Source organism: Malurus melanocephalus, unplaced genomic scaffold (assembly GCF_030028575.1).
Source record: "Malurus melanocephalus ecotype Western Australia unplaced genomic scaffold, MMel_1.1 scaffold_130, whole genome shotgun sequence".
NCBI lineage: Eukaryota > Metazoa > Chordata > Aves > Passeriformes > Maluridae > Malurus > Malurus melanocephalus.
The window spans coordinates 141,447-167,718 of NW_026623362.1; the positions used below are offsets into that span (position 1 = coordinate 141,447).

The following is a 26,272-nucleotide window of genomic DNA, read 5'->3' on the forward strand; positions in this document are numbered from 1 at the left end:
AAGTGCTTTTCCTGGTTCAGAGAAATAAAACAAGCGYTCATGTCTGGCCTGAGCTTTCTGACCAACATATGCATTAATAGGGAATGGTGATAAGAGCACTTTATCATGAACAACTCTAGTAACTCTCATTTATTCCTTGCTGAACATTTTTTCTGTACAATTAAACCATTGTGACCTCTTAAATGATAGTAGACCATGTAACTTGAGCTAAGGAAACTTTTTGACAAGTAGAAGACTAATGTGCTCATTCTTTGTCCTTTCAAATTCAGATCCTGTTTATGAAGATATACTGAGTGAAAGTCGGAAAATGATCACAAATGAGAAAATAGATGCTTATAATGATGCAGCTGTTCGTATTCTGAACAGCAGCTCYCGAAATTCCAAAGCTAAAGTTAAAGTGTTCAGTGTATCAAAATTGATAGCACAAGAAACTATCATGAAGTCTGCAGATGGCCTGCATCTCCCTGAATCAAGCAGAGATACAGTAAGTGTTTTTATCACTGGTCAACATTAAAATTAATAATAATAAAACAAGGTGTGAAATCAATGTTCTGAAATTGCCARCAGTAGAAATACAATGAGTACTGCATTTGTCAGGGAATTTTGTTAAGAAAATCTCTGTAGGTGGAACTGCAGTCAGTTTTATAGGCATTTTAAAAAACATAATAGCAAACACATTAGTGCATAACTATTTTAAAATAGCTGTTAATCTGCTAGATCTCTTGGATCCTGAGTGCAAACTTCATGCTTTCATGTATATGAATAAGTTAAGGTGGTAATGACTTGTAAAGCAGTACTAAGAAGTCTTAACTTTTCCTGTACGTGTGCAGAAAATTTGGTTTGGTGGAGTGTGAAGAAGATAACAAACCTATACTCTCTGCTTGCAAACAGACCTCTCTGCTTGCATGGAGTGCCTCTGACTTTTTTTTTTTTTTGCTAAACAATACGTATATGCATGCAGTGGGTCCCTCTGAACTTTTCAGTTTGCCCTTGTTGTGAAAGAGCCGTCCCATGTCACTTTTGGTTCCACTCCTTTTCAGGTTTCAGTTGCTKTAAAGTACAGGATGGACTAAATGTCATCTCACTGCATGTCTCAGTCTCACTGTCATGTTTTAGAGACTTGTGTTACCATGTCCTTTTAGGACCAAGCTTTGTGAGCTGTTGTTCATTTATAGACCTTCTACAGCCAGTAGAAAGAACCTTCCTGTTTTAAGATAAGGCATTTTTGCTTACGTCTATAAGCTCAAGTATTTTTTGCTTGGAAGAGGTGTATTGACTGGACTGTCAAATGCAACTAGGTATGTGRTGGGACTGGGAGATTTTATCTTTGTAATGGTAAGGGGGAATTGCATATTTTATGTCAGTGCACAATGCAGAAGAGAATTTCTTTTGATGGAAATGTTAGTTTTTTAATTAGAAATTAATTAACAAAACTGCTTACTTTTTTGACAGAATGCAATGATTCTTATGAATGTCTACTGCAATAAAATAATGAAGCCCATTGATGGCTCCTGCTGCCAGCCTCAGCCTCCTCTCACTCTGATACAGAAGATAGCCTTCTGTTTTTTTACTTTGTCCATTGTTGGATATTTAATTATCAGCTTAATTCATCGGAATAATTATCGGAAGAACAAATCATGCACTGATTTGGAAAGTGGAGAGGAGAAGAAACCTGCCATCAGCACACCTAACGTTTCTACATTAGAGATGCTCTTACACTGCTTTTGCAAACTTGGTCTAATCATGACCTATTTTTATCTATGTGACCGAGCAAATCTTTTCATGAAGGAAAATAAATTTTACACACATTCATCTTTCTTCATACCAATCGTCTATATCTTGGTTTTGGGGGTATTTTATACTGAAAATACCAAAGAGGTAATGATCACCTTGACATCTTGCTTAAATTCTTGTTTCCCAATTTTATGTAAAATAGCCAGTTGCTAAGTATTTAAAGTTAATTTTTCAAAGTCAGTATAACTCATATGCAAAAAATGCTTCTCAAGCAGTGTAAAGTTTGCATAGAATTAGATGCAAAGGCTTTTTGAAGCCATATACATGTGACCACTTTAGTCATTCTCACACTTTGAAACTGGATTTGATCAGAGCTCAGCTATATGAGAATGTAGATTATGTTAAATCTGTGTCCACTAGACAAGACCTTTACAGCTGAGACCTATTTACCCATAAAGTGGTTTATTGTTTTGAACTTTTTATCCTCATTTTGTAGATGTTCATTGTTCTTTTTGAAATAGCAACACTCTTGTTTTGTTTTGCATTAGACTAAAGTGCTAAATAGAGAACAGACTGATGAATGGAAGGGCTGGATGCAACTTGTTATTTTGATTTATCATATCTCTGGAGCAAGCACTGTAAGTGATTTGAATTTTTCATATTTTTAGTGGTAATGCAATTTTGGCATGTTATTTCAAAAGAAAAGTAGTGTAAATGGGCATTAGAACTGAATAGAATGAATAAGTAATGCTATTGTAAATATGGTATTAGCAGAGTTAGTTTTTCTTAGTGTGGGTTTGATTGATAAAAACAGTCTGTACATTKCTTGACAAGTGGAAAAAAGTATTTGTTTCCTCTGTGTAGGATATTACATTAACTAATTTTTAATTGCTAGCAACTTGAAGCTGCTGAAGGTGAGCTTTCAAAGAGCCCTTAAATCTCTCACAACTAGTAACAGAATATGAAAAGTGGAGAGCAATAAATAGAAGAAATTGATTTTTACATCAGCGGTTAGGCCACGRAAAGAGCTTAGTAAGGAACAGGGAAATATACCATAGTGTTTCTTTTCTTAGTTAAATCTGATTTACTGCAATGCAGAAATAGCATAAAATAGCAGGGGTGGGGGGGAAGGAAGGCCAAAAACATTTACRTGGCCATTTATAAAAGGAACTTTGTTTTTCTCAACAGTTTTTGCCTGTGTACATGCACATTCGAGTTCTGGTTGCTGCGTATCTGTTTCAAACAGGTTATGGGCACTTCTCATATTTTTGGATAAAAGGGGACTTTGGTGTATACAGAGTATGTCAGGTAAGAATATCTGCCTACTAGTTTTAGAAATAAATTTGTTCAGATAGCAAAATCTCCACGATATATCCATATTCTCTAAATAATGTGATAATGAATCACTTAACCAAGGTTTAGACAATAAAAATGGCTGTTGCATCTGTGTAATCTGATCTGTTTAATTGGTAGTGTTTATCTAATACAAACCTAAACCATATAAATGGTACTTACAATGTAAAAAATGCAAGTATGTACACTTTAAAATGTCAAGTATTTTCTAATAAATAGAAATGGAGTTTTCATTGTAGTAGCAATTTACACTATATAGCACTACAAAAGTAATGAGCCAGGCAGGCTTCCAAAGACAGTGTATTGGAGTCTACATTTATTAATAAATAAAAATTAGTTTTACACCATCACATAGTAATACTGGGGAACATACCTGGTTTTGCAGCATGTCCTGTAGTGGTTTACTTTTTTTTTTCTAGTGCATGTCTTTTATTGCTGTTAAGTCTTACATTGTCCTGTAACTCCGGTCGTTGTAGTTATTTAAAGTATTGCTTACAGCCTGATTGCAGCATTGTAATGGCATTACCCCTGGCTTTAACTGAGCTAGCCCAGGTAGCTGTGGGRGGTGAACAAAGAGAGGCATTAACAGCGTTCAGAAACTGGAATTCGTGGCCCCTAGCCTGGGAAATAGTTAGAGCTGGTTAACCTTGTTCTCATTGCAATCTCTACCCAAGCAGACCAGGGTAGGACAGGTCCAGAACCACATAATGACCCTGCAGTCTTACATTGGCCTGTCGATGTTCCCTGTATGCTTTATGTGTGCTTCAGTTGAAATTCCATCAGCGTGTGAGAAGTGTAATACATAGATATCTTTGTATAGTGCTGAAGGAACATGCCTCCATCTCTCTCAGCTTTGCTTCCCGGTTTATATATCCTCTGTCTTCTCTCCTCTGACACCCTCCAGGTTTTATTTCGTCTCAATTTCTTGGTTGTGGTGCTGTGCATAGTGATGGACCGACCTTACCAGTTCTACTACTTTGTGCCATTAGTCACTGTCTGGTTTATGATCATYTATGCCACCTTAGCTGTATGGCCTCAGATTGTCCAGAAGAAAGCAAATGGTAAGATCTTTTTCTTTTCTGCTAAAAACATTTGCATGTTACTACAATGGTAATTATACAGAAATGGCATTGTTAGTAGCTCTCAGTCTCTTTGTTAGTCAAAATATGTCAAACAGGTGCTCGCAGAAATACAGTTTGTCATAGATGAATCAGGTCAGTTGAAAAATCTGACAGCTGGTAGCTAAACTCTGCCTCTGGTTACAATCAGATTAGAATACTCTTTAATAGGTTTTGATTATCAGAATTGTGATATTACTGAATGGAAATAGTGCAACCTATGGTTTTCATCTGTTCTTGCTGAGACAATGTCATGTGTTCATAGGGACCGTGTGAACAGGGAGTGTTTAGAGTTTCCCCTTCTGTGTTGCCAATGTGCCTGTCCATCTAAAGCACCAATTCTGCCTTAGCTGGCCAAATGAGAGCATGGGCCTTGCTATTCTGGTATAGTAGATTAAGGGAGCTATCAGAAGTATCTCTTGTGATACAAATACTTCAAATAAAAATTGAAGTGAAATCCCAGTTTATTTTATGCATTGAAGTTCTTCGAAAAGCTGTAAAGCATGTGGTAAATGTTTGTTATTTATTTCCCCTAATTTWAAACCTTAAAAGCCTTAAATCCTCATTCCCTATTGATGGATGAATATCCCCATTTTATAGCCTGCAGATAAGACAAGGAAATACAACAAATATGTACTAGGAATAGATGCTGTAAAAATACTCTTTAAGAGTAGTTTTACAACATATCTCAAAGATAAATACCTTCAATTTTTTTTTTTACAAAGGCACTTCTCTTCCAGAAACAGAGAAATTACTCTTGTGTACTTTGGAGCAATACCATGCTGTGAAACTAGAGAATCTTTCAGTGACAACTTTCAGTGAACCTGTTTACAGCTGCCAATTTATACAGCAGGAGGGGCAGATGTTCTCTGTTGCAATGTTGAAGCTTGGGTAAAGCTTAATAGCAGTCAACAGCTTTGAGAAGTAGTTTCTCAGGCTTGYCCTTAATGATCTGCAGTTGAACTTCGGAGTAAAACTGGTACCCCATGTCACATGACATTTTTATTTATATATTTATTTACGTTCACCTAGAGTTAGGGTTTTCTGTGCAGACTTTGGGAAAGCAGAGGTTTTAAAATAGTGTTTCTGTTTGAACACCTAAATTCTCTTCTTTATGTATGTTGTCACTGTCTTAGACATAAGGCTTAATTTAGGCTTAATAGATTGTTAATTGCTGTGAATTTATATTTTAATGGCTAAAGTAAAATTTAAATGTAGATAATGATAAATTACTGCTGGTAATAGGGGAACATTTATTTATGAACGGCTCTATTGCAAGGATTTATTTATGAATGGATCTATTACAAAGCTAAATAATTGGCAATTACTATTTCATGTGTCCTGGGGTTTGCTATTGAAAAATTAATGACAGTATAATGATTAATTTATTTCTTCCTCAGGGAACTGCCTCTGGCACTTTGGTTTACTGCTGAAACTGATTTGCTTACTGACATGTATATATTTTTTGTCATATTCTCAGGTTTGTAAATCCTGACTATATTTATCCTTAATCACATAAGAGTATATTATTACCTGTCTCTTCTGTTTAATATGTTCATAACTTGTATATTTGCTCCAATGTCATAAATGCAGACAAAGGAAAAAGAGSATTTTGATTTCTTTTCATATTTGAATTGGTGTGGGTGCTGGAAAAACCTGCAATTCTATATCTTACTCATTGGTTTGTTGTGTTTGACATATTTTCAATTTACTTTTGAGAATGTAGTAAAGGCCTATGCTTTGGATTTGGGGTGSGGTTTTTGATGTGCTCTGAATTACTGAGTTTTGCTAGCATAATGTGAAGTTCTGTGTCTCTTAGAAACCTAGTGTTGGCTTTGACACCTCATCAAAGATTGGTTCTCAGGCTAAATTAGCAACTCCCTGCATGCTGTAAGTGCAGCTGACAGAAGTCAGGGCAGAGTTTGTCACTCGAGGATATCACAGGGAGGTTGTGTGGGTTTAATCCCTCACTGKTTTTCAGCCTGTTGAACTGTCGTGTTCTGTTGGGTGTGTATTCCTTATCACAGCCTGTCAGTGGATCTCTCCCTTTGAGTCAGCAGTACAAAATGGAAGGCATGYCAATACCTTAAGGGGAGGCAAAACTGAGACTCTCATGTGAAGAAGTTTTTCTGTTTTCTTTTATTTTTTTTATTTTTTTTGGAGGGGGGGAAAGGCTTTTAAGGAATCCTGATGTTTTTCTAATGCCATGTAGCTAGTGAGATAAGGATAGAAAAATATTAAATTTAGTAAATACAGTTGACATCAGTGTTAATGCCTTTGCCATSTTTATATTTTACAGGGTGCATTTGAGAAGATATTTTCATTTTGGCCATTGTCCAAGTGTTTTGAACTGAATGGGAATGTCTATGAATGGTGGTTTAGGTGGAAGCTGGATCGCTATGTATGTAACATTTGCATGAATTTATACTGGTCTTTTAGGTGTATGCTTTARTTTGTGGGAAGAGGAAGGGTTGTTTTCCTTTCTTCTAGAGAAAAAGGGAGTTTGTCCTAGGGTTTAATAAAAATACTAAGCTGCACTCAGTTTAGTTCTGCAATTGTCTATCAAAGCCTTGCTTAAACGATGGAGCTTTATTTATTTGCTTCTGGATTTAAAAAAGAAAGTATAAATGATCATAGACCTGTTTTTCCTCAAAAATTTTACCATGAAAATTTAACACCTGTATCATTTCAAGCTGTTGAAATGCAAGGAAAATTACTGTGGTAACTTTATTAATGAAACTTTTTGAAAATTATATCAAGTAAGGATATATTCCTTTCAAGATAACCCTTAAAACATTAAAATCAAGGTCTTGGTGCCCAAACCAGTTTATTCTTGCACATATTTTTGAATGGTTTTCCAGTGGCAAAGTGCTTTCTTTCCAGTTACTGTCCCTTCAATGTGGGGGAATASAATAGGGAGACATTGGTCTTTTTTCATTCCTTCTTGGCAAAGGTAAGTGGAGTTTCTAAGATAGAAGTATTTCTTTGCTAAACTTACCCTTTAAGGGATCAGTCACTCGTGTCTCTCCCTGGGGTCTCCAGGAGGTGCAATCTGGGTTGCAGGGCACTGCCACACCTGGGCTGCAACAGCACCAGTGCACCCTACCTGGCATCAGTGTGGGTTGTGTGGTGCTGCTCAAGAGCAAATCTCAGAATAAATACAGAGCACAAGCACTCATGGGCCTGAAACATCCTCGTGTTGCCAGCTAATGAGAAGTTGGCATAAAATTGTAAAACCCTCTGTTGAAGAATTGTGTCTATGAGCGAGGGAAGTGCTTTGCCTGCTTCTTGAATGTTGTCACCTGCCAACTTGGGAGAAAGCCAGAGACTCGTGCTTTTTCCCTGGAGAAGGCCTTTTTCAATGCTGGCATAGTTTGTGGAGGGGATAGTAGGAACTTGAAAACTCCTTGAAATTTCATTGTCTTGCCTTTAATGCTCTCTGAAACATTAGTAGGAGTTCTTTATTTTCAGGTTTTGAGTTGAGTTAAAAGTGCAGTTTATGATTACCTCATGTAGRAAGTCTACTTCAGCAAATCTGGGAAAGGATCTTTCAAAACCTTTTAAAAATGGTTTATGTGGTAGCATTTCTATTAAGAGTTTATACCTGAACTATTTGTAAAAGCCATGAAATATTCATTGCATTCTATTTGTCTTTTCAGGTGGTTTTTCATGGGATGATGTTTGCTTTTATTTATCTGGCATTGCAGAAACGTCAGATGATATCAGAAGGAAAAGGAGATCCTCTTTTCTCCAACAGAGTTTCAAATGTTTTATTATTTATTTCAATTGTGTCCTTTTTTGTAAGTATCTATTACAACCTAGTATAATCAGGTTTGAAAATGTCTGAAAAATAATTTACTGGGAATTCTTGTTTGGTCAGTATTGTTTATCTAATACAAACCTTAAAAAAACAAATCTTGATATGGACATATTTCAGCTGTGTTTTCCTGTATAGCCCTACCTGTCTACTCACCAGAATATTTTTCTGTTCAGTTAGCTGTCGATGAAAACGTCATTATTCTTTCAGTTCATTGCAAAGCTTAAAGAAAATTGGATCATAAAAATAACATAGTAGATAATACAGGTCTTATCTCCACACTTGATTGCTTGTCCATTTTTGATGGAAAAAGTTGTATTAATAATTATTTATCAGATAAGTATTCATCAGTTGCAAAGAAGAATTTGAGAGAAACACAGAAYTTAAATCACGTGATTTTTTCTCTCAGTGTTTCACAGCTTAGTGAACCAGCTAATACTAAAGCAATTAAAAATATCATAGCCTTGTTTAATTTTTAAATGTTACATATAACTCTTGCACAGACTAATTTCTGGTATCTTTTAGACCTACTCAATTTGGGCTAGCAGYTGTAAAAACAAGACAGAGTGCAATGAGCTACATCCTTCTGTTTCTGTGGTGCAGGTAATTATTAGTCCTTTTGAGTACAGTGATAGAAGCTAGTGTGTTCTTATTCAGGCTTTTTTAAAAACTGTTTTTAAATATATTTGTGCTTTAGCATGGAATGTCAGATATTGAGCTTCATTCTTGTGTCTGAAAGTGAAAAAGAGTCCAACAACATTGGTCAGTTCTTCATTGCTTTTAAGCACTGAAGTTGCACACTGTGATTGTGCTTTTGATTTATCTGGATGGCTTTAGTGTAGGTTTCACAYGCACCATTTAAGTCCAAATCCAGCTTTTGACTGCTTGCATAGCAGAGGAAAAGAAGAAAGCTGTGGAAGAAAGGTGTTGGAAAGCATGAGTGTTTGGGAGGTATTAGTGTAGGAAGCAACCTGTGGGACCCTGTAGTCRCTTTCAGGCAGAGAAGAGGTGGGCCACAGGGCCATGCATGAGATTTTCTTAAATTTAGATTTTCCTCTTGCTGTGTCCCCTGCCCCATTGTTCCCCAGCCCTCTCATTCTGTCCCTGTTTCTTTTCTCAGTAATTCCTGCTCTCTTGAGGGGCAGCATGTGGGACTTAATTTTTAATATTAATTTGTCCATCTTGACACCCTCCTTTTTAAATATTGAGGGTTAATTCAGATTTGTGGCCACCTTCATTTTAGGCTGGCATGGTGTAACATGTTGTGTGACCCTGTTTAATAAGCATATAGTTACACCTGTCAGCATCAAGGCCATGATTCTACTGGAGATGTGTGACCTGCTATGCTGTAAGAATGTGTGTAGAATATTTTTAGTTTCAATATCTATTCTATTTAGTATAAAGTGCATGGATTTTTGTTTGGTTTATATTTTTATTAGCTTTTAAAGAAATTTTAATGCATGATACACTTCACTTAGTGCAGTGGAAACGGATACACCTTTTATATGTTTGTAATCAACTTGTCATCCACAATCACTTCTTTTGTTTTACTTTTTTTTAAAAAAAAATAGATTTTAGCTTTCATTCTCATCAGGAACATTCCTGGATATGTCCGATCTGTGTATAGCTCATTCTTCGCCTGGTTTGGCAAAATTTCTTTAGAGGTAAGTAGAATGACCAGAAGTACATTGAATTAAAACTGAGAAATGTAAGGTGGTGTAATTGTCTAGATTGGAAACATTACACATAAATAGAGAAAACATTTATTGGCTTACTAAATACCATGCTGTTGTGTTTGACCTCTTTAGGCGTTACAGCTTTTCTTACACTGGAAACCATGGCTGAAATAGCAGACTCACAGTCCCAAGCTTAATTCTTGTGCTGTTTCAGGGAACAGGGTGATTTAAGGTTTTGAGAGTGGGGATTAAATGCTGGAGTATGCTATGAGGTGTATGCAGTTGGAAGATAAAAATTTAGACCAGTTGAAGAACTAGCATGAATTATACTTAGTAGTGTAAGCACGCTTATGAATGTATTTGTCGTAGAAAGCTTTTTGTGAGTAATAAAGAAATGTAACATTACAAATAAACCCCTTCTTAATGTATGTGTTACCTTGTCCCATTGAGTGTATATTTTGAAACAGTAGGAATTATCTTGCTGCCCATTTTATTTGCTGTTTAGTGATGCTAAATGTGAAATTTTACTGCATTACTGAAATATATTTATAGGAGAAACTCATTGCAATACAGTGTGAACGGRGCACAGAATTTTGTGGGTTTTTTAAAGGACCACATTTCACTCTTCCAGTTCCTGGTGAACTTTAGGTGCTGGTCAACTGTAGGGAGCTGTGCATTCATTAGCAGTTGGAGCGTTCTCTTTTTGCAGGCATGTCAGTCCAGACCCTCACGAGAGAGACAGGAACTGAGGGAGGCGGGTTTTTCCCGGCTCTGATGGAACTTATCCAATGCTCCCCTGAGCCGTATTTGGTTAAGAACCGAGCAAACCCATTTCACTGTGTGTTTTAACAGGCTGATAGTTTAATTTTGTAGCAAAGACATGTGGAAAACAGCTTCTAACTTAAGTAGAAGTGTGTCAGTTGATGCAATAGTAATAATTATGTGGTTTTGGATAAGTAAAAATATTTACATATATAAGTATCRTTAAATACATTCTTCTTTTCTTTCAGCTTTTCATTTGCCAATACCATATTTGGCTGGCAGCAGACACAAAGGGGATCTTGGTGCTCATTCCTGGATATCCAATGTTTAATGTTCTTGTCAGCACTTTTATATTTGTGTGCGTGGCACATGAGATTTCTCAGATCACTAACGATCTAGCACAGATTGTGGTTCCTAAAGATAACTCAACTCTGCTGAAAAGGTTGCTATGCATAGCTGGATTTTTTTCTGGACTACACTTCTTCTCAGCAATGCAAGATCAGTCAAGGCATTAACTTGGAAACTTTCTTCAGGTTTACTTTGTGTCTGCCTGAACAAAAATTCTCAACTGGAGGTACAAGAAGACATTTAAATTAAGCGTGTGGAAAATGTATATAGTGGAAATGTACATATTTTGTGTGGAAATAGCCTTCTCAAATAATCTGAGAAACAAGAGTGCACTGTACAGAATTGCATGTGAAAMTGAGTCTTTTCTACTGGATGTTTGTTTCTGTTTACATATCTGTTGAAATGCGACACGAAGAAGTGCAGTGGTTGAGCAATTCATGGGCATATTGTGGAATTCAGCTGGCGCTGGGTGAGCTGTTGCTGAGGGGCTGTTCCAAGCATCCTTCTGGGCAAGGAACAAACCAAGCACACCTGGGAGCCTTTGGAACTGCCACTGGAGCTGAAACAGCAAAACCAGGGCATGTCTGAATTTGCAGTTAGAAATTAGTGCTTTGGGTGGAAATAGTAGTACATGTTATATGAAACCCTTTATATGTGGAAATAAAAAGTAATCATCAATTCAGTGATTGAAGATTATATACAAGTTTACATAATATTTTATGAGGGTTTTTTTTTAGAAATTTAAGATGTGTTCAGCAAATATGATGAATTCTGAGACAAAWTTTTTTTATAAAGAAAATTTTGGGGTTTTTTTCTAAAATAGGTTTGCCTTTTCATAATTCTTCCACTAATTCATTTAACTRTATGTAGTTCTGTGTACAACTCCAGTGAACAAACAGATGAATAATTTTCAGAGAATCAGTTCGAGATGAAACATTTTTAGGAGACTTTCCAACCTTTTCCAGTCAGACAGAATCTTATCATATCCACTCCATCACACCTTAGGGGAACAGTGATCCTATCCCTGAGTTTGTAGGTGACCTTGAATTAAGTCTCATTAGGGAACTGGTGCCATATTCTATGCTGTAATAATGTTTTCATTTAAAAGGATTCAAGTCAGTCTGTTGATATCATGAGGAGGAGGGATTGAGTGGTCATCTTTGTTGCATGCMGATGGTTAAGTCTCAGAATTACAAGTGAAATGAGATTGGAGCTGTTTGGAGAAAACTGTTTTCCCGTCCTTTTCAGCAGTGCCCAGTCTTTCTCATTACTTTTTTCCTTTAGCAAAAACCCTGTAGTTGAAAGAAATCGTCCTTCAGTGTGGCAGTGATAAGCTGTTGTTTACATTCTACTTATCAGTGAAGCTATGGACATTTTTGGTTGGTTGTGGTTTTCGTTCAAGTGATAGTTTGACCTCTAGTTGCTTTTTTCATTTTATTCTTCTCCTGATTATTYGTTAGCAGTCAAAAACCTGAGTACAATATTATTTTCCAAGCATATGTGCAATTATGTATGATTATAAACAACATGAATCCTAATTTGAACCATATATACTGTCACATGCATGGTTTTGGTCTTATCCCAGGTAAAACATTGAATTCAATCTTGCAGCCATTAATGAGTGCAAAACAAATTTGTGAAAAGAATGGCTTTTTTTTTTTGTGGTGAACGTTTTCTTTTAAAGAATGAGCAGTCAATCATAAAAAAAAAATAAAAAGAAATCCTTCACTTCCCCCAAATTCAGTAGTTTTAGTAAGCCTGCCAGCTGTTAGCAGGATATTGGAAAGATACTCAGCTGTGTGTTCTGTGCRCATAGTACTTCCAGTGCTTGGGAATTTAACCTCCTTGATCAATCSATTTGAGCGACTGAAGGAAAGGGTGTAGGTGGACACCGTAGTGGGGGATAGCAAGCATGACCTTCATCTATGCCAGTATTATGAGCAACRGGGAACTGTGAGCTTGAGGGAGAATTTTTGTTTTGTTCTTCACAACTTAAGTATTGTAGATATAATTCTATTTATCTGTTGTACAGACTTGGTTAAAAGATTTATTTTTAATGTTTGAAATAATGCACTTGTTTACTATTACTGTATGTGGGATAAATATATTTTCTTTTCAGGTTATGTAAGTATATGAAGTAATTTAAACATTAAATAAATGTGCTGTGGATGCTTATTTTTGTAATGGGAGCAGCATCATTTAAGTAACAACTTTCTATTGCTTGACTGTAGCTGCGCTGCRCTTTACTGTGTCACAAACGATAGCAGATGCAATGCAGGAAGATTGCTCTGCAGTGAATCACAGCCYCTGCTCTGATGAAATTACAGCTCCRGGAGCCAAAGCCAGCCCGCAGCTCGGGGGCCCTCAGCAGAGCTCCACAGCAGAGGCAYTGGATACTTTCCCTTGCCAGGAACTCTGCAGCAGAGCTCTGCAGGAAAGCAGAGGAAATGACTCTGCTTTTCATTGGTCTAGCAACAGCAAGAAACCAAACCCGTCTTAAAGATTTGCTTGAGTTAAGGAATTTAGATTGTTCCTGAGCTACTTCAATCCCACTCTCAATAGAAGGAGCTCCTTAAGCAAAGGAAGAACTGATGCCTTATCCGGGCTGCCTAAAACAAAGGCTAGACAAARTTAAGAGAATAAAAAGTTATATTTATTGAAGGGCCTTCAGGTATATTTAGGGCAGTCACAGCCCACCCAGGGGCTACACCCAAAATGGACTCTGGGGAATAATTTCTTATGCTTTTTAAGTTTTGTCCATTTGCATCTGGGGAGTTAATCCTCCAATTAAAGCTTMAGGTAATGAAGCCATCTACTCCACGTTTGCTTCCCCATATTCACTGTTGTTTACGTCTCTTCCAGCCTGAGACAGTGAGGTGTCCTTGAGTTTTAGGCCTAGAGAGGAATTGTTTTGTCTATAAATGGGAGAATGCTAGCTCAGTGCTGTATATGGACTCTACAGTTACACACTAAAGAATTACAGGTTTACAGACACCTGAAAAATATAAAAGCTAAAATCCTAAGGCATCAGTACCAATCTCTTGTGACCAGTGACAAAGGTGGAAGGCAATAGTCTGAAGTTGTGTCAGGGGAGGTTTAGGATGGGTAGCAGAGGGTGGTTGAACAGGCTCCCCAAGGCAGTGGTCACAGSACCAAAGCTGACAGAGTTCAAGAAGCATTTGGACAATGCTCTCAGGTCAATGGTGTGAGCCTTATGGATGGTCCTGTGAAGGGTTGGGATTTGGACTCAATGATCTTGATGGGTCCCTTCCAACTCCGCTCATTTTGTGACTCTGTGATCCCCAAAGTTTCTGCTTTTATAATCAATGAGATACATGGTTCAGGTGCCCACATTAGATATTAAGTGCTACAAATCCTCTCCATCCTTTCCAGTCAGGACAGCAATTTAGGCATCGCCCCCAGTTAAACAAACCGCACAGTCAGCTCCACCCCAGTTCTCAGACCCTGCCCATGCAGTATTGTGTCTGTAACATTAAAGCTGTAMCAATGTTGTTCAGGTACCCTTTTGTAAAATAAACAGACAACAATTTCACTACTTTGCATTTTCCTATTTATTAGATGATACATTTCATATATGTACAAAGACATCTGTAGGGCTTTCTATTTAATTTGATTGCAATTTAATCAATACARTATCAATTCATATTGCCATCATACAATGTTAAGAGGCTATGAATTTACAGGCTTAATTATTACTAAWTCTGTAGCCATTAAGTGTCTTTAACCAACTTTATAAATCTATGCTTTCAGAGTAATTTTAATAAGTAAAAATAAATAATTTGTTATTAAACTTACCTCAGATAAATGAAGCTTTCAATCATAAAATAGTTCAGGTATTCTTAATACCCAAGTGACCTACATCATTAGATTCTTTCCAAAATAGGTGGAGCCTCCACTGTTACAAACTGGTTCTTTATGCATGTTCTTTATGCATGTAACAGTTTGTTTCCTTAAATGTATTGGCACTGTTACATTAATACAAATAAGGTGGAAGCAGCTCAACTGGTAGATCCATTGATTGTCGTATCATCCTGGAGTTATCCGAAATTGTTATGATCCAAACCCAGTACTATTTACAAAGTTTAGTCTTACATTGCATTAAAAATCATTATTTAAAATCCATTCCATTCATTTCGGTTTCAAAACACTTGACAGCTGATACATTTGAAAATAGTATAAACTAACAGAAGCCAAATGCTGATTGTACTTGAATGTTTTTACAGCTTGGGTAAAAGATGTAAATATTTAATTTAYTATAAACCTCAGTGTGCAGTTTTGTGACTCACTTTTCACTGATAACCATCCAAGCTGCWGAAAAGAAGAGGGGGTGTCTCTGAGGAGGCTGATTGACTGGTGAGGTCTCTTCCCTGGTATCTTTTGGATGAGGTAGGAAGGCGTAATGGATGCCACTTGGAAAGTGAGTAGGAATGGCTCTTTATTCCAACTGTTTTGGAAACTGCCTTTAATTTTTCAATTTGAATGCCTGTAGCTTGAGCTACCTCTCCCGTTCTAACCACCAGCAGGATTTGCTGCCACGCCCTGTGGGCTGTGCTGAGCTGCAGRGCAGTTTTGCAAACTGACATCTAAGGTTTGACAATATACAAGTAGGTACCATGTACTGAGCATTGCTTATATACTTTGCTGCCATAGTTGTTGTACTTGTTGCACAAACCTTGTCTGGAAAGCAGCTCAGGACTTGTTCTGTCTGTTGAGATCCTGCATTCAGGTCCGAGCCTACAAGCATGTCTTTGTTTGCTTAAAAATTCATGTAAATTAAAGTTCTGTGTTTTGACAGAACAGGGTCAAAACTAAAAAGAAAAAAAAACAAAATGAAAACAAAAACCTAAACCCACTAAACCAAGAGCAACCACTTTGGTCTTTTTACAAAATGACCTCATTTTACAGAATTCTTTTATCCTCTGTCTTTATTTTCAAAATTACTCAAATTTCTCTTAGCAGAGACTTCACGAACCTCAGCTAAGGAAATGCAGCCAGCATTTAGCAATTTTAAAGCAGACGAGGTTTTCTGCTTACAATGCAATGTCCTGATGAACATGCAGGTTCTGAAAGAGAAAATATTACARAAAAAAAGACAAAGCATAAGTGTCAGCTTAAAACAATATGACGCTTTGAGGTAAAACCCCAAGAACTGTTGGTGTCAGCTGTTACAGCTGCAGACCCTAAAGTCCTGTGTTATGCTGTATTTGAAGATTTAAAGAAGCATCAGAAATTAATTTAAAATCTGGTGAAAAGGGTCAGGAGATTAATTATACTTGTCTATTAAAAAGTATGGAAACCTCAGTTCAGATCCTTTTAGCAGAGTCTTTATTATTAAGCTTTCAGCTGCATGGACAAATGCCTCTCAAAGAAACCACCTCCCAGCAAAGTGATGTGAAAATTCAAGATGTGAAAATTCAAGATGTGAAAATTCATGTCCCTGGTTTATTGGACACCTGGTTCTCCTGCAGCAGTTTGTGCTCCAGAAAAAAAAAGAACATGGAGGATGTAAAAAATGGACAGCATTGGAGCTGTTTACTGGGAATATCAGAAAAAAATTTGAGAGAGTGTTTTTAAAGGGTTAGTATATAGTAACAAGATTAACMCTCATTTATTTGCAGACATTAATTTTTGCCTATAATAATTTGCAACAGTTTCTTCTAACATAACCAGATAAATGAATGGACAGATTTTAAATGTTTTATTGCTTACAAGTTTTCAAATAGAATAAATATCTGGTAAAAGAACAGAAATCCAATTTCATCATGAGTAGTTTTGGTAATTTTCTTTGGAGGAGGGGTATCTATTTATTTTTTAAAAATAACTTTGCTCATTGAATTTGATAATATCTAAAAAATTAATACCTAATATATGTGCAATAYTATTTCTGAACCTCATGATGTTGCACAAGTTTTCATGCTTGTACACTACTGCCTTTCCTGTGCAAATGTAGGCAATTATATCATCCCATTGAACAGTCTGAAATCCTATGAATCTCTGAGGTTTCGATTTCCCTCTTAAAACTTTCAGGAGAGATCACAAGACAGAATAAAGCTTTATATTTATTAATACATATATATATATATATACATACATATATATATGTATATATATACATTAAAGATTACTTTCTGAATGTAACAAATATAAAAAGTTATCAGTGTTTACAAATTGTCAAAAATGTCCAAAGTACAAAAGGATACAGTACATCAGTTATATGGAAATGATTGTACTCCTGGCACTGAAAGCATCATAATACTGTGGGCATGCACAAAATACACCAGAAAAACTCATGCATCGACCAGAACRAATAAGGAAGTGAGACAGTTTGCTGCCTTCTTTGATCACAAATTCATTGCTTCTGTTAGTTTTCTTTCCTCAGGAATACCATTTACCTGCAAATAGATGAGAATTTATATAATCCATCAGTGGCACATGATGCTTCAGCAATATTGAACTGTCAAGTGTGAGCACAGCACATAAACAGCATTTATTATTCCTTTATCAACAACCAYCCTGGAGAAACACTACAAGTACAACCTGGATCAAAAAATGACATCTACATGACAAAGCATTCTTCTGGAAAGGGTGAGGGCTGGAAAAAGAGTGTTTAAATGGGAAYTTATCTTTCTATTTGGAATCTAACAAACTGAGGTACTGCAGAAAAGGTGGTATATGGTGTACATGCAATATTTAGTCTCTTACATTATAGGAATACACTATAAGCTTTTTCATTTAAGCACCTTAAATTCACAGTCCTTGTGAATTCTGCCTATTGACAGAGAGACAATTATAAAACTTCCTGTATCTCTTCACATTGGAGACCAGTAGCAATTTTCATCAGTGTAATACCAACATTAGATGTGGTCTAATTAGTGGTCACCTTTCACACAATTCTTTCCCAATTAGCTTTAACTTTGTGGAACAGTCAAGTATTATGCCAGCTATTAAGCCTGCCTTTCCATATGAGGTTAAAACAGAACTATTCCTTACAGGGGATTCAGATAGTTCCTGAAGTGTACAGCAATTATGATCCATGGTCTGYTCTTCAAATTACCAAATATGGTCCACTGAAGATATAAAATAGAAATTTCTTGTTCATAGCTGTGACTGATAGTGTGTTAAATTCCCTGAGTATATTACTGGGAATTTTCTGTAGGAAAGGGAGAAAATTTAACAATGAATGTCTCATTCTACAGGTTTTTTGGCCTTAGGTGTTCTATTTCTCTAAGCTCCTTACTTGAACAGATCAACAAAATCAATTGCCAAGTTTGTACTCATGCTACTAAAAAACTCTTAGTGCCTGAATTTTAAATTTGTGATTTATTTTAAATAACTTTCTTAAAATCTAAAATTCTGAGAAAAGGAGTTACAGATATCCTTTCAGAAAAGCTGCAAGAGGCACATGCCATCRTGTCATGGAAGTGCTTGCAGGGTCACCTGCACATCTGAGCTCCAAAGCAAGGTGTCATTATAAACTAAGGGAAGAGGAGGAAACGCTCTCTGTCCCAAATACATTCCACCACCCACCCCCTGGATTTCTGAGAGCTTGTCACAGACAGCATCTGTGATGAAYATGAAAGTTGTATTCGACAAAAATAATGTACTACATAAAATACAGACACAGGAGGATTTTTAAGATCTAATTTTAGAGCAGTTTTTCAGTGCGACTCACAAGTGACAAACCTGTGCTAGCTTGTATCTCACTCCTTTGCAAAAATGCCTCACTRGTGTCACTGTACAGTATTACCAGGTGATTTTGCATCATATTTGCTGCAAGACAGACTGGAATTCTTGTAATAAAACAGTCATAGCAGAAGASCAGCACCATGTGACACTTTTATTCTGCCTTCTAAATGCCTGCAGTAGTGAGTGTGAAGAGCTGTGCTAAATGTCAACCCAAACCAGTGCTTTGGTTGGATCAAGGCTCTGACTGCCAGGGCCATCCACCATTTCCAGCATATGTACAATGRAACACACAAATAGCAAAGCCACCAGAACTGCAGTCAGGCTTTTTATACCTCTGTTTTTAATTTCTAGGTAACAAAACAATCCACATGGGCAGAAATAGCTGTGATATACTTGCCTCAAATCTTTGAAATGTTGTCATACGAAATTCTCCTTTAATCCCCGAAAGCAGTAATGAAGAAGAAGGATTTTCAATTAAGAGAAAGAGTTGCTTATGGAACTCCTAAGTTAAAACAAATCTTCCCGTTGGAGCTGTACTTCCCAGTTTTGCTTAAGTACTTCTTTCGATATTTAAAATTACACTTAGGCCTCTATTTTTCCCCATGTGGTCTTTACCCACTTTCACATGGCTATGGCTGCAGGTTTTTCTCAAACATGAGATGCCAAGTAGAGAAAACAGTCAGCCTTAGCCAACAGTCTGATGGGTCATTCCTGACCACAGTCAGTACATGAGCATTTGTGAGAATGATATAAAAATCATTACTACACATAGGAAACTTGAAGGATGGATGTGTCTCACCACAGACTCCCCAGTATCAACTCTTTATGTCCAGYAACAGCAACAAAAAGCTCCTTCTTCAAAGCTTAACTAATGCTAGTGGGAATTAGAAATYTGGATTTTCCATCAAGTGTCAGAGTCCAAACCATGTAACTGCATTTGGGAATATGGCTGTAGCTTCATGTAACAGGAAATTATTTATATGAGGTTTCTAAGTTAGCTGAAACAAATTCCAGCATCTCATGCAGTCCTAACATAGCACTTCTCCCTTGCTTAATCAATACCATGCCAAAATTTTCTTGATGTATCAAAAAAAAAAAATCTAGAATGACAAATCTGTAATACTTTACTATATTTAAAAATTATTTCCACTGTCCACAGACTGTATACATTTTGACTAGTGTTTCCTACACACTGGTCAATTAATAATTGCAGTCTTTTCTAGGTACTGACCTGCACTCTGCTGCTGTGGAATCTGAGTCTGATGTGGCAGRTTCCTATAAAAAAACATTTAATATCTTTAATGCTTGCATACAAAATCTGAAGTGTATTATGAAAGTTCAGTATTTACACTTCATTTTTTCASTTATGAAGTAATAATCTATTTTCACTATGCAAATACAGATGCCCAAGGGTTAACCAAGACCTTGAAACAAAGACAATTAGTGYTAAAGTAGTTCTTATTATTTCATTTGTCAGCTAGGTTCAAAGGCTCAGACTTGGTGAAATGGCAGAGGTAACAAGAGTCACCATGGATTTCTATAAGTGAATATTCCATATTCCATGAAACAGCAAAGGTGACAGCATTTGGAACTTGGTTACTGATTGTGGAATGAATGAACAGTCAGCTAGTTCTACGTGTCAGACCAGTTCACTTATCAAGACAAGGTTGCATTTTTGTGCCCTGCTTAAAMTCTATTTTAACAGCTACCAGATATTAAGGTGTTTTTAAAAAAGGGAAACAGGGGTTACAATGTAGATGAAGCAGATAAATACCCTATGTAAAACTCAAGAAAGCCTTTGGTACAGGATTTGGCACCCCAGTCATAAAATCTGCCAGTCATAAAATCTCCCCAGTCATAAAATTTTGAATAGAGACGATGCAAAAGATGGGGTAGAGCACTTTGAAGCACTTGTACAAGGAATAATTTATACAAAAGTCCTTTCTGGAGAATTTATCTTTGGGACAGGGAGAAGACTCCTGCACATGGATCTTCATTGTGAAGGGAATTCAGGACACACATGTAAATTAGGGCTCAGTTAGAGCTGGCACTGGATCAGTACCACTGGGACCATGCAGCCCGGCCAGCAGAGGAGGTACAAGCTGGAGCTGGTGTTACAGCACAGCACTGAAAAATGCCAGCCACTTCTGAGACCACTGCCTCAAGCCTGCTCAGCCCCAGGCACCTCAGCCAAACCTTTCCAGAAATGCCTCTCCTACAGCTCCACAGACTTGTCTCAATCAAAACATGTGCAAAGCATTGTGTCTGTCTCAGTAGTTTCACCAATTTACTGATAAATGAACCCTTCAGGAACAGGAATTAATTTTTTTCTGGTTTGAATTGGAGAGAGGGTGGCAACAGTGGAAAAAGGAGAGAGCTGTGAGCATTTTTCTTGGCAAGTCTGAATTTATTATCTGTGTAATGGAAGATGTTCTTCTGTTCGATGTCAGCATTTGAAACACAAACCATGTGTGACAGGTACATGACTAACCACTTACAAAGTCTGGATTTTCTGGTATGAAACTATCACCAACCCGGTGGTAGTTTTATACCAGAACCCCAAAGACATGGGTCAAGAGACAGGGTGTCTAAAATAGAAGTTTTAATTGATTCCTCTGTCAAAAGTAGTTTTTCTYCAAAACAGGCAGAAATCTAGTTGTTCCATGCCAAGCTTCTTGCCAAGCCTGCAGACTGAAAGCCAGCCATTTAATCTTACAACAGAAGGCCTTTCTTTCTGCTGGGAATGCAAACATCAGAGCAATCTTGAACCAGCAAGTCATTACTGAACCCTCCATAATAAACACATTTCGGACAACAAGAACTGGGATCTATAGTTAGATGATGCAACACAGTGAGCATTAAGAACTAAACTCAAGTGTGAACACTTACTGCTGTGTCTGCATCAGAGGCATGCTGGTGTTGTCGTAGCTGTCTGTGTGAAGGGGTGGCACGATCTCGCCGGTCACGGGGTGGAACACGGGCAGTGTGGAGAGCGGCCACGCGATCTCTCTGTTTTTGGACATGTCACGAAGCTCTTTGGTTGATTTCTGTATAGCACTGTGGTGGACCAACTGGATGCTGTGTCAGAAGAAAGTCAAATGGTGAATACATATTTTTAGTGCTCTATCAAAATGGATACTTTTGCAATTATTATTATTCTTAAATACAAGAACTTTGATGCATGCTACAGACTCTACAGTGCAACAATTACAACCTTTACATAGTTAAACTAATAAATATTGGATTTATTTAATTTTTAAGGCAAGTATTTCATTAGATTTTTCTGTCTGAATAGGTATTTTTCATAGGATTCAAGACTCTATAATTTATGGCTATGTTTCATTTATTTGCTGCAGTTAAAATTAAACTTTTGGTTAATTCCTGATTCTTGTGGTAGATTCATAAAAGGTCATAAATTAATTTTAAAGCACGTCATAGTATAGGCATTGGATACCTTCCAGGATATTTCTTCTCCTGTTCGCCGCCTGTAAGAGACAGGCTGGGAAGTCCAATAACCAGGAATATTAATTGCATATTAACATATTAATTCTAACAGCACTATTTTATTTTGAATTGGCAGTCTTTAATTTCAAACCCTTTTTATTCTGGTCTTCTATCCTTGCCAAGATTCTGATTTAAAAGCAGCTTTCACATTTATGAATTAAACCATGAATTAGAGAGAGTGAAAGAAGATTATGACACACATGTATGAAGCATGACAAGCTACTGAGAATGAAAATTAAATGGTAAAAGAAAAATAACAGGAAAGAAGACACTTACTCTGGTGTTTGCATGTTTCTCTTTTCCCTAAAAACAAAACAAAATTTATGAATTAAATAATAGCATTGATAGTTGGAACATTAATCTATCTGATGATGAAAACAGTACATGATGTAGAAATGCTGACAGGGTTATTGCTAAACGCAACTTGGCAGCATTTGCAACGGGGTTTATGATGAGGCCTTGATGAACGCACGTAGAGAGATGTGATAGTGGTGGCAGACATACACACAGACACACACAGGGAAATGAAAATGCAGGTTAAAGAACAAGCTTCTGGCTAAAATAAATTCTGTGACAAAATGAAATTGTAGTTTGTGTAAGAAATGGCAGAAATCACGTTACTTGCTGCTTTCCTTTTATGTGGTTTTCTTTTATAGTAGGTCTAAATTCAGTTAATCTCCTCAACCAGATTTGTATTATGAAAGTTAGCATTTTAAAAATTACTTAACATTCTCCTGAACAAATGATCCTTTATTAGTATTTTATTTGCTGGGGTAATTTTGGAGATCTGTGCACACATGGAGATTTTGGGGAGTTTTGTGCATATGTTGAGTATTTTAACCCTGTCTAGAATAACTAAAGGCCCTATATTCACTCACTTGGAAATTGGTGCATGTGCTTAAGTGAGAAACAGTTCAGTATTACAAGCAAGTACCTTTTGGCCTGTTTTAAATGTTTATAATGAACTTAATGGAGATATTCTAACAAATAACCTTCTATGATTATAATCTTAGAAAAATCTAGAGTTACTTATTAGCAGTTAAAGTACTCACACTCCTTCCCGTCGGCAGCACATGATATAGGCAAGTATTAGAAAAAGCACCAGTGCTATTGCCGAGGGCACTGCCAGTGTAATTAGGAAATCCGTGTAATAGTCTCTGCTTTTCAGTGTATCAGAAGGTGGCTTGTATTCTCCACCATCAGGTAATATTCCCTCTCCACGAATCACTTCCTGAAAGGTGGAAACTTGTTTTGTATTGTCAACCTGATGCCCAGAAAAGAAAAAAAAGAAGAAGAAGAAGAAAAAAAGACAATTAGGTAACAAAGTAACAGATTGTAAAAACAGGGGGGTATTTAACTAACCATAACACAAAAAGATCCATATTAYACATTTGACAAATTTGATACAATTTCATCCAACCATGTTTTTTTTTAAATAATAGAAGCTTACATTTTATGAAGCTTTTGATCAATGTGATAAGTAATGTTATAATATTGCTACTCTATTTTGTGTCTACCAGAGATACCATATCTTTTACAGATTAATTTCAGGCATATCTCACACAAACAGTATTTGAGTACAAATTCAGTAAATATCTTTATCGCAAACTAATTATTCTGATTTCTTTTTGATGAATTTATCCATTTCTTACTAGTCTTCCTAAATAATAATATTGTCCTCTTTTGTATATAGGTGGCAAAAATGAAGAGTCACATACCTATGATTTTCTTCTTCCTTCTCCCTCATATTGAACTTTACACCCAGTGCTCAAAAAAATCAAGAGGCATCAACCGAACTGGCTCCCTCACACAAATTCAACTAGCCTCCAGAAGCCTGCACTCCTGACCACAAATGAATTTGCTTCTTTGTGGGTTTTTGTTTGTTGGTTTGGGGCTTTTTTTTGTTTGTTTGTTTGGTGTTTGAGTCTTTTTGGGGTTTTTGTTGTTGTTTTTTACTTTTTTTTGTTTGTTTTGTGTTTGTTTTAGTGTTTTTTGTTTATGTCTGTCCCCAATGATCCTAGAAACACAAACATATTTTGCTGCTGAATTTCCTGCTGTATTTGACTGTCATTCCCAGATGACTTAATTTTCTGCCTCCGTTTTTTTATCTTCACTTAGATGTTAGTGTCACATTTTATGAGTGCTAGCTTTAAGACTCTCTCCAGATCATTAATACAAATATAATATATTTGCTTACATGCTTGACTTTTTGTCTGACCATTGAGAAACCTTACAACTGATGGTCATTTCTTTGTAATTTACACTTTAAGTCATAAAATGCTGTACTACAACTTAGGTAATAGGTGAAGAGATTTTTACAGAATTCCAGAAATTCTGGTGTGCCTCAAATGCACACATACAAACACACACATACATGTGTTTTTAAAACAAAAATTAATTTACGTACTGTTTGCTGATTAATTTCAGAGTATCTTTTATGTTATGTACACTGAGTTCCACCTGGCTGCTTAGCTGAATCTCAAAACCTAMTGATGCACAAAAAACATGTACTTATTGATGTGTCTGACAGAAGTCCATACATGGTGTGAGAACAAGCTGTCAGGAAGCAGCTTCAAGTGGAGCATTTATTACACWGCCCATCCTTGCAGAATGTGGGACTCCCAAACTTAAATCCACTCTTGGATTTGGTGCTAACTGCCAATGCCACCTCATAAACAGTGTGAGGATGAGGATATGATGGCTCTATTGTTTATCATTCACTTACATTGTGGATTGGGGAACTGAGATCAATTCTCTCCCAGCCCATGGATCTGGGGAGAATTCCTGTCTCTCAGCTTGCCTTGTGAAAAGCAGACTGTGATTAGACAGAGGGAAGCTTGGCTTCCTTTTCCCTTTGATGCAGCAGGTTRCAGCAGAAATGCTGCTGGCAGCAGTAAACACCCCTAAGACAGTTTAAATTCAGTTACTGTGGCACACCGCCAAAACTAGAGCTGAATTTAACAAGGCTGCTGCAGAAAATAACACTTCTCTGAGAGCCTGTTCCTGTTACACGTCCCAGGCTGATCTCTGCTTTTCTCAAACCAGCATGACAATGCTGCTTCATGATTAGTTTATGAGCCACTGCCGCTATCAGACATTTTTTTTTTCTGAAGAAGTACTCCTAACCAGCTGCTTTTCTTTCTGAACGGGYGCTGCTGACTGTTCTTACATTAGTGCAATACCCCTCTGCTTCTCCTTTTAAAATTCATCCTGTTTTCCAAGACTGTTTCTCCAATTTCTCAAGACCTTTTTGAATTCTGTCCTTCAATGCACCTGCWGATCCTTTCACTTGCATGGGGAACTACAAATTTAATTTAATAAGCACATTCCATCATCCAGCTATTAATGAGGAATAGCCAGGAATTACTATTAACTCTTCTATGATTATGGCTACCAACCAGCTCTCCACTAGCTGATCCTAGCTTTATCTAGGCCATGTTCCTGAGCTTGCTGGTGAGACAGTATGAAAAACCTTACCAAGAAGGAATGACATTTGCTGCTGTACCTCAGTTCTACTTCTTTCTTTCTTCTACTTCTTTCCTTCTTTTTCAGAATGAAACGGAACACTTGACATAGTTTGTTCTTGCCAAAGACCAGCTGCCTTCTGCTGTTTTTCAGGTGCTGGTAACTATTGCTGTGTACACTTGTGCCTTTTGAAATTTCTCAACAGAAAGCCAATAAAAAGCAAATAATCTGGATATTCTTTTGAAACAAGTATTTTCCAACCTTCTGGAAGCTTTCCTAATTTATAGTGTATAGACAAAAAAGATTGGAAGTTAACCAATCAGTTTCATATGTGMATGAATACCTTGTCTTATGCTCAGTATGGTTTTTTTACATCATAAAACACATTTACTATCTCCCTTTCGGCTTCCTCTGGGTAATGTCTGAAGCAGCTCAACAATCATCTAAGTTTATTTTACATACCTTCACCATCATTGTTCACACCTATCTGCAATATTCCCTTCCAATACTGTATTATTTTTACAGGAACTAAAAAGAAATAACCTTAGAAAACCTCTTTGGGAATTATTCTYCTTTAAGGAGAATACTGATCTCCTTTCAGGGCAAATACTCTGGTGTTCAGTTATCATTTTTTTTGTATTTGACTGAGAAGAATGCTCCTATTTATTATTTCATTACCCAACACCCTTTTCATTCTTTTTTCTATTTCATTTTTAACATAAAATAWGTTTTATGTTTTCAGAATTTTCAGAAGTGTTTTTTTAACAGTGTAGTATTAACTGGGCAGT

The 26,272-nt window shown here is 36.7% G+C and overlaps 2 protein-coding genes across 7 annotated transcripts in view; one reads left to right on the forward strand and one right to left on the reverse strand.

Annotated features, from left to right (window-relative positions):
* CASD1 (CAS1 domain containing 1) overlaps window positions 1–12,998 on the forward strand; it is a 28,193-nt gene extending 15,195 nt beyond the window's left edge. For both annotated transcript variants that reach the window (XM_057370652.1, XM_057370653.1), the window contains 11 exons: window positions 270–484; window positions 1,453–1,878; window positions 2,283–2,372; window positions 2,923–3,042; window positions 3,992–4,148; window positions 5,606–5,685; window positions 6,505–6,606; window positions 7,865–8,005; window positions 8,548–8,625; window positions 9,594–9,686; window positions 10,709–12,998. In XM_057370652.1, coding sequence (XP_057226635.1) covers window positions 270–484; window positions 1,453–1,878; window positions 2,283–2,372; window positions 2,923–3,042; window positions 3,992–4,148; window positions 5,606–5,685; window positions 6,505–6,606; window positions 7,865–8,005; window positions 8,548–8,625; window positions 9,594–9,686; window positions 10,709–10,975 — 1,769 coding nt within the window. In that variant the 3' untranslated portion in view covers window positions 10,976–12,998. The remainder of the gene's footprint in view (window positions 1–269; window positions 485–1,452; window positions 1,879–2,282; window positions 2,373–2,922; window positions 3,043–3,991; window positions 4,149–5,605; window positions 5,686–6,504; window positions 6,607–7,864; window positions 8,006–8,547; window positions 8,626–9,593; window positions 9,687–10,708) is intronic.
* A 1,368-nt stretch (window positions 12,999–14,366) lies between these two features.
* SGCE (sarcoglycan epsilon) overlaps window positions 14,367–26,272 on the reverse strand; it is a 33,625-nt gene continuing 21,719 nt past the window's right edge. For 2 of the 5 annotated variants that reach the window (XM_057370654.1, XM_057370655.1), the window contains exons 7-10: window positions 23,072–23,283; window positions 22,296–22,322; window positions 21,405–21,593; window positions 16,239–17,221 (exon numbers count right to left, since the gene is read on the reverse strand). In XM_057370654.1, coding sequence (XP_057226637.1) covers window positions 17,218–17,221; window positions 21,405–21,593; window positions 22,296–22,322; window positions 23,072–23,283 — 432 coding nt within the window. In that variant the 3' untranslated portion in view covers window positions 16,239–17,217. Of the gene's footprint in view, window positions 15,893–16,238; window positions 17,222–18,912; window positions 18,948–19,746; window positions 19,791–21,404; window positions 21,594–22,295; window positions 22,323–23,071; window positions 23,284–26,272 lie in introns of those variants that run through there. The other 3 variants (XM_057370657.1, XM_057370658.1, XM_057370656.1) reach the window with 3 other exon arrangements.